Source organism: Diutina rugosa (assembly GCF_008704595.1).
Source record: "Diutina rugosa strain CBS 613 chromosome Unknown scaffold40_size130624, whole genome shotgun sequence".
NCBI classification, from domain to species: domain Eukaryota; kingdom Fungi; phylum Ascomycota; class Pichiomycetes; order Serinales; family Debaryomycetaceae; genus Diutina; species Diutina rugosa.
Window position 1 is genome coordinate 102238 of NW_022995101.1, and position 21185 is coordinate 123422.

Consider the following 21185-nt stretch of genomic DNA (forward strand, 5'->3'; position numbering starts at 1 on the left):
CCTATTATGGGTAATTTAGCAAAAACAAGCATGGAGGTATATGGAAACTACAGATGGCCACAGCCTCCCAAATAATGTATCCAAATTTGAACTCAAAATCAATGAGATGCGTAAATTACCTATAGTTGCCTTGTACGGAATTCTCGAAATTTGGCCAAATTTTTTATTCAGTACTGCATATTGGTTGTTGGTTTTCAAACAGTCGAGGAGTGTACTGCATATAATAAAGTTTGGTACTGCATATAGTGTTTTATTGTGATGTTTTGTGGGAACTGAGGTGAAACAATTTATTTAGTACGCCAAACTGATTCAATGCCAGATGATGAACGAGCCTTTCGGGGGGTGGTTATATTTGGTCTCCTTTTGATGATAAAATCCTTTTGAACAAACCTTGTTTGTCTCTGTATAACGTATGTTTGATTGTAGCGAGTGTTTGGTTCTAACATCAACATTGTCCCATGTTTTTATGGGCGTGTTCAATTTTCAGGAATCCACAACTTGAAACATACCATCCATCTTATGAGTCCGTGAATCCTCTCTTCCATTTGAACTCATCTGCACTGCTCATACTGCTGGTCTCAGTGCTGTCTGGAAGATCTTAGTCATTCGACATCAGGTATCGAGAAATATTTGGTTACCAGTAATCGGGAACTGCAAATCATATTGTAAAGCCTAAACAATTGAATTCAATCGTCTTAAAGCCTGAACAATCGTCTTAAAGGCTGAACAATTGTATCCAATCGTCTTAATGGTAATCTCTGTCTCAAAAGAAGCCCGAGTCAGTTAGGTACGAGGTAATTTGGAAGAGTAACACGGATATTTGGAGTATAGGGGCCAGTTCGCTGGCGTGTGGAGCAACATACTCTTCAAGTAGTGATCTATACCGTCTACCGGTCAGAGGATAGTCTCATTCGCAGGGTATTTTGATGTGTTACATTCAACACGATTCCCTCACGTGATAACATGGGTGATGTCTCCACAGTGGTCATCAAAGGAAACTGGGGTATACTGGATTTTTTTCTTTTTCATCGTTTAATTTCGATTCAAATAGCAATTTCATGGATTTTGCGTTTTTATCAGTAATTCTCTCTCATGATATTTGGGCGCCGAACGATCACAGAGATCAACAAAAAATTATCAAAGTATGTTGAAGAGAAGTTATGCCACTTGCAAACAGTCTTTAGGGTCATTATCAGCTGTTGATTCCTAATTGAAGTTCAGCTTGTACCCTAAGAATGTTTGAGGTGTGGGAGGGAATCGCCTTGGAGGGTCACTAAGACCGCGAGAGTCATGGGGAGAGTATCATATTGCCGGGCAGCAGTCATCGAAGGGGTCATCATACCGTCAACCGACATGGCCCAGTTGCGTCTTGTGTCATCATTCAAAGCATCGACTGACGTTGTATTAAATTGACAAGCATGTACAATCCAGTGGATGCTATCTACTTTAACAACCAGAAAACGCCTTCAAGAGCAACAGCTGTATCAAGGTTCCTGGAAACATCAGGAAGGTTAGACTGATCAGGAAAGGTAAATCTTCACATTGGGGGTGGAGGGATAACTTCGCTACTACAACAAAAAGTGATTCTTCTGTTTTGTTCGGAAGGAAAGTCTGCACACGCTATAGATTGGTATCCGTCAAAATTAAGAATCATGTGGTACTAAAAGAAATTGTGCTTGATACTGGTCGATTTGGAGTAAATGTGGGAGTTTTCTTCAGTAGCGGTGAGGCTACCTCCTGGCTTTGGGATTGTACGTCATGATAGTGCTATAAGTGTTCGGGGTTTTTTAGCGGATCATACCTCAGCTTCTCGTGCTGTACAATATGCACCCAAAAAGGCAAGCACACGTTCTTTATGTTTGCTGCTATTCGTATGGAGACGCTGTCACAAATATCCATATGGTGCTACTCGTAACAGGCGGCGTAAGTGAAGGTCGCGCCGACTACTCTTAGGACTAGAGGGATATCAAAGGACTCTGAAAATCGGGCATTGAATTGATTTCAACTTCGGAGAATCAGAAAGTGCACACCCTTGATCAGAAAATACTAAGTCGCTAGAAGTAATCTCAAGGATGGCGACAATATCTGAATTTTCAAATAATGTAAGGGAATTTGTCTAGTGCTCCCTTGCTGTTACCAGGAACATACTCGAGCAGACAACCTATCTCAGTGCGCTAATTCTCAAGAAAGGTTGAGCCGGACGCATACCATCTTCTGGGATTGCGGGTGCCAGGAGTATGTCTCTATTCGAAATTTCTTGGAAAAGGCAGTTATATCGGTATTCTTCACCAGGGTACGTGAACCGCCAAAAACTTTGAAAACTTCAAACTGTTAACAAAGCGTTTGGTGCGTTTCTGTAAAATTTTCGAATTGGTTGAACTTGTCATGAACCAATCTCCAAAAGCTGCAAAATGTTGGAGTACACTAAAAGGAAGTTCTAACGTAGAATTACATCAACGTTCATTTTCGCTTCGTCATTAGAGTCTTTGAGCAACAATTCGTCTGGGTGGTTTTGCAGGGCAGCTTTGTAATTAGAACAGTACTTAGGATTACCAAAAACGTCAGTTTTTTTTTGAGGCCCTCTTATAAACCAGCCAGGTGATGAATTACGAAGAGTGAGTGGAATAAGCACGCATTAAGGCTTTGTGGACGAAGTATCTTATTTCCACATGCTGACGTTATTTTGAGGATCAGAATCATTTTTTTTTTCTTTTGGATTGCAATTTCAAGCAGAGAAGTATTTTGAGTACGTGACTTGAGATTACATTTGCTCGCGGTCTTCTTTATTTCAACTATTAACGTGTATTGAATATAGCTGTAAAACTCATATGACTTCTCAGAGGTTATTTAATTTTTTTTTTTTTTTTTTTCATAAACTTGCGTTTAGTATCTATCTATCGTCTGTAAAAATAACTTATAACCTTCACCTAAGGTCGACTAAGAAAAAACATCAAGAATTTCATACCCGCGACTCGCGGAAGTTTTTTATCTATAAGTATGCATTAATATCTACCTGTAAAAAACGGTTACACCTGGTCCCTGCCAGGGTTTGCCTTCAATGAAGTATATATATCAAAAAATCTCCATAACTGGGTAGAGGATTAAACGTAGTCGAAAGCGGTGCTAAAAGTTTTTAGAGAGCTCTTATAAGTGATAGCCAGTCATTCTTGAATGCAGAAATCTAAAGGGAAATTTAAAATAACAGTTAGACTTGAAAACAACGAATTTTCTAATCATTTTTCGGGTTGAGAACTGTCAAAACACCTCTGACAACTATTCAAAAGAAAAAGAAAATAACTGGTCCTTTAGTGTAGCGGTTATCACTTTCGGTTCTGATCCGAACAACCGGAGTTCGAATCTCCGAAGGACCTTATTTTTTTAAATGCAAATCCCGAACTGAGTCAGCATCGTAAATCGAACATCCTAAGCAAAAGTGTCTTGAAATTTAATTCGACTCATTTCATATCTGGTGGAATTATATCTTGCAATCATTATAAATAAACATAAGTTCTTGACAGTGAATTAATGTCAAACGTTAAGTAGATTCAACGTACTCACGGAAATCGGATTTACCTTCGAGTTCACCACGGATTTCCTCCATTTGTTCAACTTGCTCCTTCCATACCTTACGTTCGGTGTCCTTCAGTTGATTTCTTTCAAACAACGAGTCATCAGGACGGCGGTAGGAACCTCCTAAACGGTCCCACAAGGTTGTGAACTGACCATAGTTGTAATTGAAATACAAATGGTGAATTGTATGGCAGGCTGTACCGTTGACAACAGGATCATTTGACAAATATTGACCATCATGAATCATGACTGTCCAGAAGTTCACGAACGTGAATAATAGCAAATACAGCACTTTTTGCAAGGGAAACAACATTGGATAGATGTGATAAGGCAACGACTGAGCCCACCCATCGACGGGATGAAATGCGTGCAGTGCGTAGGGAGTGCAAACAATCCACTTATGGTGCGGTTTGTGTAACCGTTTATAAACCAGTGGACGATGTAAAAACCGGTGAATGTAGTAGATACCACAGTCAGTGAACATGATGAACTTTGGAATTTGCCAAAAGACTGCAGACCAACCACCGGTAGTTTCATCGATATTCAAGTACAATTTCGAAAAACCATTAATTTCCAAAATGAAAAATGGCAAGGTCAACAACACCATGACTGGAATCAGGCGGGAAGCATAACCCATTTCGAGTCTCATTTGATTCTTGAGGTATCTCGGGTGGTTGAAAATCTTTTTATCAAAAACAGTAAAATAAGAGATTGTAGCCACCGAGAAATAAAGCAACCAACCAAAAATTGCAGTGGTAATGAACATGTTGATGCTTTCACGGAATAAATTATCTCTTGCAAACATGGACTTATCCATCCAGGGACCTGGCGGAAGGTAACGAGGGGCACCGTATATGTCGTCATTTTGGTAATTAGCAATTTTGTTGGCTAACACCTTCAAGGGCATACCCAGGGAGATAGCCAGCTTGAATGACATTGTGGTGTTGAAAGCATTCAGGGGTGAAAGAAGTGTCGCTTCCTTTAACTGCGCTGCTGCCAGTTCAAGTTGAGTCATCAACGGCGATCCCACGACATTCGAGTTCCACCAAGTATCGAGGGCCCCGCTCTTTGGAAATATTGTAGCGTAAACTCTGTCGAAGACGTAATAGTCCACGATCTCCAACACTATATCCATGCTTGATAATTGTGTTATTTACAGTGATCGCGAAAATTTATAAGTATACGCAAAGGCGAGGTCGGTTAATGCAACACGTGATTCTATACGATGGAGGCGAAAAAGGTAACAAGCCGACGGGCTTCAATGCGTTCGCAACGTGAAAAAAAGAAATGAATAAGCGGACATTAGGAGATGTTCTTTTTTTTTTTCCTCTCTGGAGGTGGCTGTGAAGGATTCCTGGCAACGTGGCAGTAAACGATCGTTTAGATTATCGCTATACGACGTGCTTCATGGAGTGCATAATGGGATGACACGCTTCGATCGATGGCCTAATAAACAACAATATGTGGGCCGATTACAGAACGTAATTGTTAGAGAGCAGCCTTCACTTCTACGAAAATTCCTGGTTAAAAGCTGTCGCTTTGTATCGTTGCATTCAAATAAGACTATCAGATTGATACACAGGCTTGTTTTGCGTCGATCTTTCAGCTACCATGGGTGACAAGTTAGCCTGGAAACCCGGGGGAAAATTTGACGTAGATCGACTTTTTGGAGTCAACGGTTGCATTGGTTGCATAGACGGTGACAATGGCGAGGAATGAGCAGACACAAAATTAGGGGTGTAATTATTGGTCGTGTTAGTCGATTTACTGGATTCCAGGGACCAGTTCAATGTTGGCGTCGCTGGCAGGGATGGCGTCGAAATTTGGAACCCATTGATAGTGCTACTTTGGTTATCCATGTTTGAATGCAACGTATCAAGCATGCGACTTGTTGATGCCGCCTCGGCTGGGTTTGTAGCTCCGAAAGAAAGGTTCAGCGTCTTTACGGCGGTAGCTTTAGATTGAAGTCGGAGACCTTTTGCCTGAACTTGAGGCTGAAGAGGTTTTGATGTAGGCTGCGATTGTTGTGGAGATTGAAGTGACGAGCCACGCAGCGGTGCAGACGGTTTTTGAGGCTTGAGAGTGTCACTTCTGGGGTTACGCTCCAACAGGTCTTTGCCGGAACTGATTTGTTGAGTGGAAATGAAGGAATCAAAATTGTCGTGAGTTCGTCCTTCTGAAAGCAGTGCAAGTTTTTTCTCTGTCATCTTTTTCTGCATAGCACTGATGGTTGCCATGAAATGGGTAAATTCCTGCTTGGTACAGTCACTACAACCAAAGGCCAATGACAAACATTGAGGTAGAACAAGGTCGACCAGGTTCTCCAAGTCGAGGGCAATATGATCACTCAACGTGAGCTTATTGAAAAAGTCAAGCACCAACTTAACCACACGCTTATCACGCGATTTGAGGTTTTTGAAAATTGGCAACAATTGCTCAACGACAATAAATTTGTCGACGATCTTCTGCTCCACAAGTGCCTCGAATGTTATAATAGTTTCAAGCTTGGTCAGGAGGATTGTCGTAGTCTTAAATACTGTGCACAACATCGGGAATAAAGTGTTTTTGATGTAAGGGAAATCAAATTTGGATGCAAAAGTCGGAATTGATTTGAGGAACAGTTCTTGTAGTTTGATTTGGTCATTTTGATTGCGAGCCACTTCATCCAGGGGCGGCAAGAAAACAAGATCTAACATTGACCGCACAATATCACAAAATTCACGATCATTTAGCTTCGAGTTGAGTACATCATAATTCTCAACAATGGTCAATCGAGTTTTGATCAGCAGATTTATGAGCTTTTTGTACACGCAATCTTTCTTTTTCAGCCCATTACCTTTGAAGATTACAGCGTAAACCCGATCTTGAAAAGTCAATCCCAGTAACAGATTGCCAATGATGAATATCAATTGCAATAAATACAGAATCAACTGATCAACATCGGGATCAATTAGCCCCGCGGTCAACACATTGAGTTCACTGACTACTTGATCAGTAGCTAAATGTAACAACTTGGTCTGCTTAAACTTTTTCGGAAATTGCTCAAGTAATTCGTCATCCAATAAAGCCCTGAGGAAAATTTGCTTTTCCTCCAACGTTTTCGTGGTGAACTCATCTAGGAACCACATTGCTTTGATGATGGAGCCGTTGAAGTAATCGCTATCAATAAACTGGTCAACCGACAAACGATCCATGGGGTAGCGAGCCATCAATCTTGTGAATACAGGGTATAGCCCCGCGGGGACATCCTTGAGCACGAAGCCAAGATCCTCTGGCCTGCGATTATAGAACTTTTGCTCGAATTTCTTAAAGGCACTTCGATAGTCGTTTATATTGCTTGAATCGAAACAAGCGATTAACTGTTCGCCATGATTGAACAAGTAAAAGATGATGCAAGCCAACAGCCACATATCGTTTGTGAAATCAAGTTGAGCGTTGGAATTATCGAAAATTAATTCAGGAGCGACAAACTGAAGATTCAAGTTAGCGAAAGGCACGGGCAGGGAATTGTCCATAAGTCTAAAATTTTCACGTTCACCTGGAGGAATCACGCCAAGATTTTTAACAAACATGAACCCTGCAACTTTCCAATCTCCATCAGCATTGATATAGATGGACAGCGGTTGTAAGTTGAAGTGGATAATATTACCGTGGTTGTGTAAAAATTGCAAACACTTCGCAATTTGAAGCAAACCTTGTTGAATAGTAAGCTCATCGATGTTATCAAGGTTTAAAGTTGCGAGGGTATCGGTGACGGGTTCAGCGGCAAATAAAAACTTGGTCTTAGTTTCCTCGAGTGGTTCGAGCACCGTTAACACTTGAGGATGACGTAGCTTCAGAAGTTCGTTGATTGAGTTTCGGATTAGCTCATAACACTCACTGATGATTTGACGAGGCGATTGTTGGCCGTTGATTCGACTTACATTAGCCTCAAATTTTGTCTTGTCGAAAATGAACACCAGTGCTTGACGTCCCAGCAGCTTGTGTTTGGCAGGGTATATTTGCCAAGGTTCGGATGTCAAAGTAGGGTTCTCCAGAACGTTATATGAAGCCCGTAGGCCAGATTTGAACACCGACCTGAACATACTGTAACCACGCAAGTCAGTATTGGAACCAAGCGCGCGACGGGATTTTCTTGCGTGTGATCGTTTGCGGACGAAGATAAGATCAGTGCACAGAAAATGATTACGTAAGCGTTCTTTTGAGGGGAGGTGTCTTATAAGCTAGGCTACAGGGTATGTCAAATAGAAAAGTATAGGAAATGGAAAACATACGTCTCCAATGATGCTTCACGCTTATTAACGTATTTTCTTTTGCCTTATCGTGGAGTCAAGTTGAAACTCACTATCGGATAAAGTTTGCCGCGACTCGCAGAGCTCATCCCAGATCGTGATGCCTCGGAAATTCGATAAGAAGAACGCTAAGACGTTCGAACTTGTCCATCGTTCTCATGATGATGCTCATTTCTTTGATGACGATGTGACCTCACACGTGCTCGTGGAAAAGCCTCTGCGCAAACCCAAGGTGGGGCCTGAAGCCATCGTCACAAAACGAGATTTGGAAAGCCAACTTGAGGGTCAACTTCGAGGCAATGAAGGGCAAGCCGCTCAATATGGGATTTTCTATGACGACTCAAAGTATGATTACATGCAACATTTGAAACCCATCGGGGAGGGTGATCTCTTCATTGAGAATAAGCCATCGACTGAGAAATCCAAATTGAAGATTGAGGACTTGTTCGACAAGACGCAATTGCCAGATGAAAAGGTACGTTCACGTGGGTTTCAACCTCGTAATGATATTTACGAAGACATTCCCCAAGAACTCAAAGGCTTCCAACCCGACATGGATCCTAGATTGCGCGAGGTTTTGGAAGCCCTCGAGGATGAAGCATATGTTGAAGAGGAAAGTAATGCTTTGTTCGACGATTTGTTAAAGTCGGGTAAGGTTGAAGACGATGACTACGATGAGTGGGACGATGAAGATGAGTTTGATTACGAAGCAGATGAATACGATTTCGACGCCAAGTATCATCAAGAAATCGAGCAGTTCGATAACCCATACAATGAAGGGGAAGCCCCCGAAGATTTCGATCCAGAATTGATGCCTAGTAATACCGTTGGTGGAACTAATGATTGGCAACGCGACTTTGCCGAATTCAAGAGGTCCACAAAACAACATAATGACTGGGATTCTGATGACGATTTTGACGAAGAGGAGGAAAACGAGAATGATGCCGTCGGTGAACTTCCTACTATACCCAACAAAAAAGTCAACAAAACCAAGCTTCGCAAAAAGAAAGGTGCAATGACCGATACATCACTGTTTTCGATGCTGTCACTGGCACTTTTCCGAACCGAAGGTTTGGCACTTTTAGATGACCGTTTTGAGAAGATTAATAAGGACTATGAAAATGAGAACGAGGAGGAAGAGTATAAAGAATTCAACATGGACAATGAGCGCGGTGACCTAGAGGAAATGCTTGACGACTTTTTGGATAACTATGAATTAGAAGGCGGTGGTCGTCGTTTGGTGAAAAAGGATGAAGAGTTGACTAAAATTAAGCAAGCCGCTCAACTGGCACTGCGGAGCAATAAAAAACGAACTGGGGTAAATGATGCATTTTCTAAATTGAGTTTAAAGGATTAATTGAGGCTTGTCACGGATGCCATTTTATAGAATAAACAGAAGCCAATAAATATTTAAGCCTTTCCTGGTTCAGTTTTCTTTTGTGCTTGACGTGTAACAAGGGCCAAGACCAACACCGCAGCACTCAAAATCAATGCAAATATCAACACCGCTGCTAAATTGTTTGACTTTGGAGCCATGGGACAGGCGTGATGAGAGCGAACTTCGAAGAAATAAGTACAATCGTGAGCTTGAGCAACAAAATGTACCGAAGCTCGAGCCATCATGTCTCGAGCGCACGTAAACGTGAGCACGGTAGTTCGTCGTATACGTTCACCAGTTTTGGCATCAACAAGATTCTCACAATACAGTCCATTATTGTAGGTTAAGGTGAGTTTTCGACCATGGAACTCGGGTTTAGTCGAGAACTCGCCGATCAGAATAAGAGTATCATCATCTGGGTTATTGAAGTAGGCTCCCACAGCGGTGGTATTAACATCGTTGGTAAATGTTCCTTCATTCTTATAAGGGTTGGCACATACGCCAAGAGTGTAGTTGCGATGTTTATCGTCAAATGCTCGTGCATGCCATGAAATGGATGTGGGTTGATGATCGCTGACGTAAGAAAGTTCACGAAGATCGATAAATTGATGGGAGATTGGATGTAAAACCGTACAGGGGTCCTCGATCTCTTCGTTTCGGAGGGTTTGGGCGGCTTTCTCTCGAAGATTCATCTCCTGTGGCATCATGTAGTGTGTATACGAATCAACAAATACCAGTCCCAGAGAGTATTTGTTGGACGCTTTCTGCAACGCCAGTATCGTCCAGATCACCACAACGACAAGTGCCGTCACCAACGGGACCGCTAGCCGCTTGTTGGCTCGTACCATGGGTGCGGGAAAGACGGCAATGCTGATCAAGTGGTGCCGCGCACGCTATTTGTATCGATATTACTAAACATGGATTATGACATCTTTCACAATTTACGACACAGCTAACTTTAGTGAATTTCTGAGGCAATAATTAGATAAGGGAGAGGGGTCTGGATTGCGAGGACAAAAATTGGGAAGAGGCTGTTGCGAACTATATCAGCGTAAATTTCGAATCTTTGGAGGAAAACTTACACCGTATCTTCAGTTATCCATCTTCAGCTTATCTTCAAAACCCCGTATCGACGGAGACTCTAGAGATCTTGACTCACCACATCTGATTTATGGTAACTTCTTAACCTACAAAGAAAAGGTGATTATTTTGACAGGGTTTGTTGTATTATTTGAGTTTTGCCACAACAAAACCAAGTGATAAGACGTGAACCACATCCCCAAATTAAAGCTGACAATCAAATTTGCAATACATACATCGCATCTGAGGATAGACAGTAGTTCACGCGACGCGCGCGCTGTTTTGAACTCGACACGCGGCTCAAATCATCCTAACAGTACCATATCATGCTGACGAGGAGGCCTTATGGCATCACAGGCAGGGTGTTCCTCCGAATGATGGGTTTGGAATCTGAGCCGGAGACTGCCAAAGAGACGGCATGTCGTAATTTGCTCCAGCACACTCTCCATCACCTGTTACCATCCGATGAAGTAGGCGATTACCTCGAAGGCGCCGCTGCTGCCTTGAAAATCGGGCAATCGCCAGCACTTATCAACGACTCTTTGAGGATTGTTGGTGAAATAGCTGAAAAGTGGGCTCCTGCTACTATATTGGGCTCACATTGCGAGCATGTTGTTCCTCTAGTCATCAAATTCTTAGGACAACGTATCAGCGTGGAAATGGCTTCGTACGCGATGGAAAAGTACTGGCTTGCTGTTCCCGCCAAAGTTGAGGCAGTGGTGTTACGTGAGGGGCTCACGGCATCATCCAATGTTGTTGATCAATGTTTGAAGTGGTACCTGCGCATGATACCTGATTTGTCTTTGGACGCTGCCCTCACCCTGATAGTTGGCTTATTGCTGGGAGATCTGGCGGAGGTTAAGCTGAGTGCCATCCAATTATTGGGAAAGTATTCTCGCTTGGGCAATACACAAAAGAACGTGTTGCGTGTAAAGTTGTTGTCCTCGAGCATTCCTCCAGAAACTTGTGCTGCGATTTTGCAGCACAAAACTCCACCTCGTACAAAGGCCCCGGTGAAGGTTGACTCTGAAAAGATTCCACCATCCGGCAAGGCCACCTCCACAAGCGATTCATCATCTTATCTGGGCATGTCACCGTCGCTCACCATTGCTCTAGCTAATGTGAAGTATACCCCTGAGGAACTTGAAGGTCTTGAAATTAACAATTACCAATTGAATTCGCAGTTGGAGGAAATGAGATCGTGCTTTGCTGGCAAAGAAACGGAGCAAAATTGGCGGTTAAGAGATAACCTGATTCACATGATGCGACAATGGCTACGGGGACCTAAAGCTCAACAACCTACAGTGGTTGACATAGTGATCAAGAACATCGAAGGTATCTGCAAATCGGTCAAATCGAACCGCACTACGTTGTCTACCCAAGGGTGCCAACTTGTTAAGGATGTTGTCATCCTTGACACGCCTGTTGCAGATGAATTCGCTACGAAAGTCATTCCTACGTTTCAGGAGCTTTGTAGCAGCACGAAATTGATCACTCACACTAATGCAAATATGGTGCTAGTGGTATTTTGTCTAAAGCTTACTTCTCCAACAGCAGTGGCTCGCATCATCCGGCACGGAGCCAATCTTAAGAACGACCAGCCTCGACTGTACGCGCTGTTATGGCTTCAAATTTACATTGATAAGTTCAAGCGAGCACCAGATTTTGATGCTCAATTCGTGAGCGAAATTATTCTCAAACTTGTGTCTGATATAAACCCCAAAGTGCGGCAGGCTGCACGAAATGCGTTTTTAAGCTTCGAGGAGGTTCGCGCCGATTTAGCAGGCGAGCTATTTCGGAAGATTCCGTCTAACTATGCTAAAGCAATACGGACACAGGGTCACACCCTGGCTGCATCTAGTCGGCCAGGTTCTGCTCAAGGATACCGCTCACTTTCAAGTGGACGTCCCTCCGAAAACATTCGTCGGGTTAGTCATCTGGAAGTAGACAAAGCTTTGGAGCCACAATCTAGAAGAACATCTTCGAGACTCGGTCGGGAAGCAACATCTCGTAAGCCCGCAGACTTCCATCGCACTACCAGCGCTCCCGAAGTACCCTTAAGTACCAAGCCCCTACCGCTGCTTAAGACAAAGGCTTCGCCGAGTTTACTGTTTGATCAGCACTCTTCGACTGCTAGTGAAAAGGTGTCATTACCACCTGTGGTGCCAATGCCACTGAAGGGTCTGCCATTTTTCAACCCACCTACGCCATCTGAAAAATCAACCAATAACGTAAGCGCTGTGGAGGTTAATCACGAGGAGACTTTGGAAGCGTTGCTTACACTGGGACAGTCGAGTAAAGTGCTGCTAGGGGTACAAAGCTTGATACAGAAGTTCAACAATGATGAAAACTTGAATGACATGGGTACCAATCTTGGTCGTGCTATTTACCAAGCGCTGTTAAAGTTTCCCGTCCTTCTATTCCCATTACTTCGTCAACACCCTCGTAAACTCGCTGCTGTGATACCCATAAGTACATTCATTCGTTTGATGTGTGTTCTGGAATATATTCTGGATGAATACATCGCTATAATGAAGAATTCCGGTCAAGATGTTGTATTGCATGCTTTGATTGAGTTGATGAGATGGTGCGATCTGCCATCAATTGCACCTGATCCTGAACTTACAACTCACATCATTGACCATAAAAATACTTTGATCATTCCCCTGTTGATTCGTTTATTAAGAGCATTGGTGCCAGAGTACATACCACCCGGAGGAGAATATGGAAATATAGTCAGTCAACTATTTTCAATGATCCTCACGATCGATGATCCTTGGGATGCAAATATTGTTGATCTCCTTCAAGAGCTTCAAAAAATCAATGCACCACGTTTTGATGTCGAATTGTGTGCGTTGGGTGATTCTCGAAAATTTATTGAAAAACTTCTTCGTGGCGAGCGTCCGGTTACCATAGAGTCAAATGAGGAGGATTTTGTCATGAGCCCAGTAAAGGTAGCCTCAGCGACATCCAGGCCAACCCTCCCAAAACCATCACTCTCAACTTCGCAACGTATTGAGCCCGAGGCTCCTCAATTAGTGAAAGACTTTGCTGAAGTGCTGCTTAGTGAAGATCTGCTTCGTCATATCATTCAACAAGCGGATCCCCTCGAGAAAAAGGTTCAACGCTCAAAACAGATTGAAATTTTCAATGATCCACCTGAGCAGAAGAAGCAAGATACTGAAGTGGAACGAGAAGATCGTTGGTTTACGCTTATGATGACCCGATTCCTGGACCTGTGCAATATAAGCGAGGCGTTTGTTGAGCAGGAGTTGGATATACCTGATATACTGAACGCCATCTTACTGTTAGGTTCTGGCGATATCGATGAAAAGGGTGTAGGTCTTATTTTGAACGCTCTCAGCGATTGTCCTGAGGCAAAATATCCAGATGTGGATTTGGCATTGTGGAATTTTTTTAAGTTTGCACCAGCAAGTAGACGGCCATGGGGTCTAGTCATTTTGAGGCAATTGCTCATAAATAATTATGTGCTTGACTTACAGCAACTTTGGCAATCGCTCAGCTCACTAATCGATTTATCCGATTCTTATGAAGAAGTGCATGTGGCTTTGGATGAGTTAGGTGACAATATATTTGATGGGACTAATGACGTGCAACAGATTATTGGCTTGATATTCGATTCACTCGCTGATTTGCCGAATCTGCTGACATTAAATGTCTTGTTTCAAACAAGCATGCTAAAGAAGGCCTTATTATTGCCATCACCTTCCGAAGTTGTCACTGCTGATTTTGTTGAGCGCCTCGATTACTGCTTACGCCATTATCTCAATGATGAAGCATCAGAATTGCGCCAAGCTTCGGTGTCTGTTTATTCCCAATTGATGAGGGTTAGGAATTGTGAACTGCAAACTGCCAATGTGATCACGAAAGTCATCAACGAACTCCCCAATAATCAACGCGAGTTAATTCGGTATTATAGCCGAGATGAAGTGTTGTGAATTATCGCGATGCAAACCTGTAATGAAATATAATATAAGTTTCACATTCAAGTCCAATTATCAACCAGATACTGATACTCCATACCTATGGACACACTATTCAAATCAAACCTATCGAATGAGGTTTGCAATGATGGTATGGTGAACTGCTGAACTTACAGTTCGGCGATCAGACATTGAAGAGCGTAGGAAAGCAGTGTAGAGAACAAACAATGGGCCACATGTACAGGTTTATTAGCGGTAAAAATTTGGTACTCAAAGTAACTGGCCACGCTCATGACTTCCATTTGTCATAGCTGTCATGCTTTTGCTTTAGAGATAAAAGGTCTCCATCAAGATGAGTGTTGGGGGCTGCCTATGATTGAACGGCTACCTTCACCCGATAATAGCCCAATAAATATGCAGACTTCCATTCTGTCGATTTGATTATAGTAATCCCTGAGGGTTTTACAAAATTCTTTTCCATCTTTGTGAAGGTTTTGCAGTTGTTTACTACGGATTTGACTCTGAAAACTTTTGCAATCCATATATATAGACTCTTAAATGCATATATATACCAAAAACGTTAGTTGTGCTGTGCGTGATAAAGAGTCCGTGAAATAACACGTTTAAGCCAGAAGGTCAATGCCTGATAGTAAGTCTATTTTTAAAAGAAATTAAGAAGCCTTTATGGCCAAGTGGTAAGGCACCTCACTAGTAATGAGGAGATCGTCAGTTCGAATCTGGCTGAAGGCAACACTTCTTTTTACTTCTGAAACCTTTTTTTGTTTTAGATAAAGCTAATAAGTTATCGGATGTTTTATGACTCTTGGTGTTGTCTTGTCTAGATTCTCATATGAATTTCCCCTTACGTATTGTGGCATGTGAGATCTGTTGTTTTCTCCAAATCTTTGGTAGTGAGGCGCGATTTGAAAAGACTTCGCATTGTTTTCGTCTTGAATGAGGGGATCACCACGAGGACAAGTCAATAAACTGAGGTCTAGCAAAGCGGAAATACTTCGACAGTTTCGTGACACTGAACCTACAGACGATATATTCGGGACTCCAGAACTAGGTCCCCTACCACAATTCGCGCTGCCGATGGAAACGTTGAGTTCAAACTCGAAGCAGCTGCTGTTACTCCAGGAACAGAAACGGAAGCGAGCCCCGCCTTCCCAACGACTTCTTGACGAATTTCTGGAAGAATCAACAAATGTGACATCACCACACTCCGAAGATGAATTTATTGGTCTTGACGAGGTTGACCAAGAATATGGCGAGGATTTTAGCTCAATTTTGTTGAACAACTTCAAAAAGGTCAAACAACGCAATTCTATGTTGGCCGAGGAGGAAGAGAAGATGTATCTGCAATGGCGACCCCGCCATGATCCCGTCAAAACGCTTCGACAAAAACCCAGCAATTTAACCGCGAGAAACCTCCAATATAATGATAAACTAATGGACAAATCGACCCAGGTGAAAGAGTTCGTGCGTGATGATGGTGAAGATTTTGCTGCTGGGTTTGACGATAATTTTGAGGCGCGAATGGCTCAACTAGCTAAGCTCCAAGCTGGGAAGCAACGCCTGGCGTCGCATGACCCGAAACTCCACCTGATGATGGGATACAACTTCAATGAAGGGGTGAAAAAGAGAATCAGTCGTTTCCCATCTCTCAATCGGCTCAATGAGCCACCGCAACCACCACGATTGACCAAACTGAAAAGTAAACTTTCCATGGTTACATCTGAACCGCAGAAGACCCGCTTATCAAAGGAAGAACAACTTGCTCGGTACCGTAAGTTCGATGAAAAGGCACCTGTCAAAGTTCATCATACCACAAAAATGCAAACCATCCGCTGTATGCCTGAAGATATGGATGTGACGAGTAAGTTCTCGTCCATGAGATTGAATAAAGAAAGACAAATATGGGAAGGCAATGAAACTGCTTTGGCCAGATTCGAACAGCCCCAGCCCCACTTCATCCCCAAATACAGCGCCGATTCGCAAATGGTCCCTCCTGAATCTGACATGGTGCTAGACCATGCCACTATGCGATGGACCAATTTAAAACAAGAGGAAGAGGACATCTTCAGTGATATACCCGATCTCACGGACGATCGACACAACATATTACGGCAGCTGTCAAGCTATAAGCTTGCCGCGCCCCCCAAGTCGGTAGGTTTCACCATGCTGACCGCTGATGATTCGCTGCCACTGAAACAGACACGTAAAGAAGCCAAGAACGCCCGCCGGTCGGGGTCTCGCGCAACGTTCGGGTTGCTGGAGTTCGAACTATCGGACGACCTTTTGAAACGCTTTGAGAAAGAGCAAGAGAAGATCGAAAAGAAGGTGAACAATTGGTTTTCTGTGGGGGAAACTTATGACTTTAACCTGGTCAACGAAGGGGCTAAGTCATACAACCGTGACTATTATTGGGAAATCCGTAAGATGGTTTTGGATTCCTAAGGAGACGCAGGCGTCTCCATAATCCACACCAAAAAGGTACAATACCTCAAACGCTGTATAACGATTAACGACAAGCTAATGTACATGTAAATACCGAATACGTGTTAGTGATTGGTAAGTCTGCTTATCCACAAATGCGTGTCAAAACTTAGTTCAACATGATAAAAAGGGGGGAAGAACATGTTACGTTAAAAATAGAATATCCCTAGAATACGAGGAAAAAGACAATGTAGCCAGCTAAACTTTATAATTGTGGGTCTGTTGTTGATTAACAGCCTACAGATTTTCGTCTTAGCGGCTTGCTGTGAGTGGAGAGTCATAGTGGATGAGTCACGCCGGGACCAAACCCCGCTCTCAGCGCGTCGGCCCATTTGCTCAGGGAAATTTGCCTTGATAGCGGTGGGGGTTGGGAGCGCCTACTGAGTCACTGTCATGGCCCGCACGGGGACACGAAAAAAACACTAAAGTGTTGGATTTTTTGGGTGGACCATGCTGAGGTCACAAGACGCTACCGATAGTAGGCAGATATTTGGGGTAATTCACCGGAGCAAATCTTTTTATTGAAATGTGGCAACGATGTTGACATAGGTGTGCTATACATAGCCTACGTGGACGTCGCGGCCTACGTAAGTAAGCGTTGACTACGTACATCTCTACCTACATGGCAATGCCGATTCCGCACTAGAACTAATGCCGACTAGATTTGGCGTCACTAAGATTCATCGTTGCGGCACCACCACCACGACGCCACCAACGAAAATACAAGTGGCACCAGCCTAGCAACTAAACCGGCAATGTAAGCTAATTCTACTCAAATATTTGTTTAGTTTAACGTAGGTGTCGTGATCTACGCCGGGGTGGCACTGGGTAGTGCCCCTACCATGCGCATCACACGCACTGATTCACCACCTTACACCGCCGTGGCACGCCCCCCCTCGCTCTTACCACTTCGACTGCAAAGCTTCCCACATCCTTCCCCCTGCGCTCCCATTCACACCATTTTGGACTAGCTTGTCCCGTTGAGCTGGTACACCTCCATCCTTTCTTTCATACCCGTGCCCCACCGCCTGCCCGGGCTTCCCCGTTAGCCTGCCCGTTTGTCTCTCGATGGACGAGTTCGACGCTTACGACCACGGCGCCCCGTTGCGCCAGCGCTACATCAAGGTGGGCGACCTCTCCGAGGGCTCCTACGGAATGGTGCTGGTGGCAAACGACACCATGGCCAACCGCATCGTCGCCGTCAAGTTCATCTACCCGGTGAACTACAAGAAGTCGCCTCCCGGCGGCGGCCGCACCCTGCTGCTGCCGGCGAAGTTGCCTCAAACCACTAAAGGGCAACTGGTCCTGGAGGTCAAACGTCACCTACTGGCAATTGCGGCCAAGGAGATCGCCATCCACCACCGGCTCGGCACCCACCCCAACATCACTTGCTTGTACGACCATTTCGACTCGTTCTTGGTGATGGAGTACTGTCTGCACGGTGATCTTTACGAAGCAATTCAAAACGGTACCGGTCCCGCCCTTTCCCACGATATTAAGGACGTGTTCAACCAGATTCTCTCCGCGGTCGAGTTTTGCCACCTGCACCTGGTGTACCACCGAGACTTGAAGCCGGAGAACATTTTGATCGCCGACGACTGGCTGATTAAGCTTTGCGACTGGGGTCTTGCTACTACCGAACGGATCATCACCAACCGGGACGAGTTTGATGTTGGCCTGGAGCGCTACATGGCGCCCGAGCTTTTTGACCAAGACATCACCGAGTACGACGCCCTGAAGATCGACTTGTGGCTGGTAGGGATCATCCTACTCACATTGGTATTCCACAAGAACCCGTTCCTGGCGGCGAACTACTCTGACAAACGATTCATTCAATTCTCCAGCAACCGTGAAGCGCTTTTCGACTTTTTCTCGACGATGCTGGGGGAAATGTTCGCCGTGTTGCGCCACTCCCTCAACATCGACCCGCTGAACCGGGACTTGGGGCTTTTGAAGCAGGAGCTCGATACGTTGAAGTACTTCACCATTGACGAAGAGTACTGGGGCGATAACGACCTGGATATTGAAGACGAGCTTGAGCTGGACGAAGAGGCCGTGTTCAGTCCTCAAGGGCTGCCGCTTAAGACCGATGCCACGCTGAAGCTGGTGGCGATCTCCGACACCGACAAGCAGCTCCCCGAGTTCTCGGTGCTGCCGCCTAAGCTGCTGAGCCTGAGCGACGACAGTGAGATGCCCCACAACCGTCGTGCCGACGCCCTTTTGCTGCTGCTGACCAACTTAAAGCCGATCCCTATTGGTGGCAAGTTTGTCCGCAACACCCGCAAACCGTTTACGGTGGCGCTGTACAACCAAAACGGGCTGTACATGAAGTCGCTGCGCAACCGTGACTTCAACCGGGAGGACTTCTTCACTCCCAAGCTGGTTTTTAACCATTATTTGGACAAGTACGGCGAGCAGCAGCAACAAGACAACCGCAAGCCGCGGAAGTATTCTCACCTGACCCAAGGCCAAGGCAGAGGACGCCAATACTGGCAAAAGAAGCGCAAGGCGCGCACGTGGAAAAAGCCCAAGAAGAAGGCTTCGAACCGGCTGTGGCGCTTCAACAACCGGCTTGAGCTCAACAACCAGGCCCACTTACAAGGGGAACACCTGGACCGTACCCATAACCGCCGCAAACTGTACTCGGCGGCGACCACCCGTCCGCAGAAGCCGGCTAATGGCAAGTACGTGCCGCCGCTGATGCGGCTGCCGATGCCGAAGCCGGTGACGGACCTTGTCGCCGAGATGGAGCGAGTGGCATTGCATGACGAACGTGAAGAACTTGACGAAGTGTTTCACTTAGACGACGACTTTGACTTTGGCGAAGGGTTCGACCCCACCGACGCCGGCACCGACGCCGTGTGTGCCGGCCACCGGCGCCAACAACTGGACGACCAGCGTGGCAAATATGTCCCTCCGTTCAGACGGGGTCTGATTGGGGGCACGGCGAGACCCAAAGTGCGGCAGCCAGTGGCGGTGCCGCTGACGCTGGTGCCGTTACACGACTATTGGCCGCGCAAAGACTGGTCGGACTATGATTAGTTACGAATAACGACAAGCATAACGACGCGTTGTGATGAAAATTAGATGATGACGACGAGCCTTTGAGCCGTTCGCCATTTTCCCATTTAGTGAATCAATAAACATCGCACCCTCAGATTTTGAAAATTTACACCAAAACTGTAATGATGAATGGTAACGTAGATAAAATCACCTTCCACTGCAGTTCGAAATTCGAACATGACATTTACGATGAAGAAGAATGGACTCACAATTGAACAGCTTTACAGGTACGACATCTGGAATGTGTTTATTGGTGAAAAATTCCTAACTATGGATGACGAAGAGATCAGAACTAACAACACCCGATAGCATGAATGGGACAATTTGAGGTTTATGTATCGCAATTGACGAGTATGAAGGAGGGGAGTAGTTCAACATAATACACAAAGCTTGGTTACCTTCCAGAACACTAGCGTAAGTGAAGCCTCGGCCTCCGCCTGGATGTAATCTAGCTAAACGTCGCATTATGCGAAACGCAAAAACACGAACAAACGAGATACAGATCGCCGAGGGGCAAAGTGTTGGTTTTAGGAGTTATACCAGAGGCGTCAATTGTGAGTTATATACCACGGAATTGCTTAAGTTATGTGCTGAATGTGGGCTCTGAACCTAGACCCCTGGTAGCACAAAGAGGATAGCTCCCCAAAGTAGATCCACAAGGAGGAGCTCGGAATAAATATAGTACACTTCAATTTAATGCTTATAAAAATATTAGGCTGGTTGCATATATGGCGTTGACTTTGGTGCCGAATTATCGCTTAAATCACATTGTTGCTATACGGTACTGCCCCTGGCTAAACGATCGGACGCGAGGGGACGACCACAGTCCGAATATGAGCGTAGGCACAGAGACTGTCAAGTTCTCATTGTAATGGGTGGTGGGTTCGGTGTTTGGTACGGGAATGAAGTGAGTGGGATGAGGGTGGGGCGTGTGTATCAGCACACCCTTAACACCCGAAAGCTGGAGGCTGGCGATGTTTCGAAGCGGCCACCTGAAACGCGTTCCCGCCATGCACATGCGAGGCGGGATCGGGACACTCAGTGGTGTGGGATCGGGAACACCATCGAGAACTGCCTTCGCAATGAAAAGGAAAAGACGTTTAAGTCAAACAACTATAGCTGAATACTAATTAGACAGTCCGAGCTTCTTCCGAGCTTTATGAGGGAGCTGGTAGTCGCAGTGGTTGCCCCTTCTGAGGCCGTGCCTTTGCCGAGATTTTCCCCTGCATACTAGGGCGTGGTGTGTTTTACATTCCCGACGATGAAACAAGCTCCACCAGAAGCACCCACGCGTGTCCACATATATTGAGTGCTTCGGTGAAACCAGCAGTGCTTCACTCACGACCGCCACCGCCGCCC

General features: G+C 44.8%; 7 protein-coding genes across 7 annotated transcripts; 4 read left to right on the top strand and 3 right to left on the bottom strand. All coding sequences in view use genetic code 12, as the record gives it.

Annotated features, from left to right (window-relative positions):
• Nucleotides 1-3535: 3535 nt before the first annotated feature.
• ERG3 (C-5 sterol desaturase) lies at nt 3536-4705 on the bottom strand (the record flags this gene model as incomplete). The annotated part of the gene is made up of 1 exon (XM_034154357.1): nt 3536-4705. The coding sequence occupies one exon, from the start codon at nt 4703-4705 to the stop codon at nt 3536-3538; it is 1170 nt and encodes a 389-aa protein (XP_034013456.1).
• Nucleotides 4706-5123: 418 nt separating this feature from the next.
• DIURU_001778 (uncharacterized protein) lies at nt 5124-7655 on the bottom strand (the record flags this gene model as incomplete). Its single annotated transcript, XM_034154358.1, has 1 exon — nt 5124-7655. One exon carries the CDS (start codon nt 7653-7655, stop codon nt 5124-5126), a length of 2532 nt encoding a protein of 843 aa, XP_034013457.1.
• A 307-nt stretch (nt 7656-7962) lies between these two features.
• Nucleotides 7963-9219, top strand: LTV1 (Ltv1p; the record flags this gene model as incomplete). Its single annotated transcript, XM_034154359.1, has 1 exon — nt 7963-9219. One exon carries the CDS (start codon nt 7963-7965, stop codon nt 9217-9219), a length of 1257 nt encoding a protein of 418 aa, XP_034013458.1.
• A 53-nt stretch (nt 9220-9272) lies between these two features.
• DIURU_001780 (uncharacterized protein) lies at nt 9273-10088 on the bottom strand (the record flags this gene model as incomplete). The annotated part of the gene is made up of 1 exon (XM_034154361.1): nt 9273-10088. The coding sequence occupies one exon, from the start codon at nt 10086-10088 to the stop codon at nt 9273-9275; it is 816 nt and encodes a 271-aa protein (XP_034013459.1).
• A 558-nt stretch (nt 10089-10646) lies between these two features.
• On the top strand, nt 10647-14279 carry DIURU_001781 (uncharacterized protein; the record flags this gene model as incomplete). The annotated part of the gene is made up of 1 exon (XM_034154362.1): nt 10647-14279. One exon carries the CDS (start codon nt 10647-10649, stop codon nt 14277-14279), a length of 3633 nt encoding a protein of 1210 aa, XP_034013460.1.
• A 1080-nt stretch (nt 14280-15359) lies between these two features.
• BFA1 (Bfa1p) lies at nt 15360-16724 on the top strand (the record flags this gene model as incomplete). Its single annotated transcript, XM_034154363.1, has 1 exon — nt 15360-16724. One exon carries the CDS (start codon nt 15360-15362, stop codon nt 16722-16724), a length of 1365 nt encoding a protein of 454 aa, XP_034013461.1.
• Nucleotides 16725-17831: 1107 nt separating this feature from the next.
• Nucleotides 17832-19805, top strand: KSP1 (putative serine/threonine protein kinase; the record flags this gene model as incomplete). Its single annotated transcript, XM_034154364.1, has 1 exon — nt 17832-19805. The coding sequence occupies one exon, from the start codon at nt 17832-17834 to the stop codon at nt 19803-19805; it is 1974 nt and encodes a 657-aa protein (XP_034013462.1).
• Between the last annotated feature and the right edge of the window lie 1380 nt (nt 19806-21185).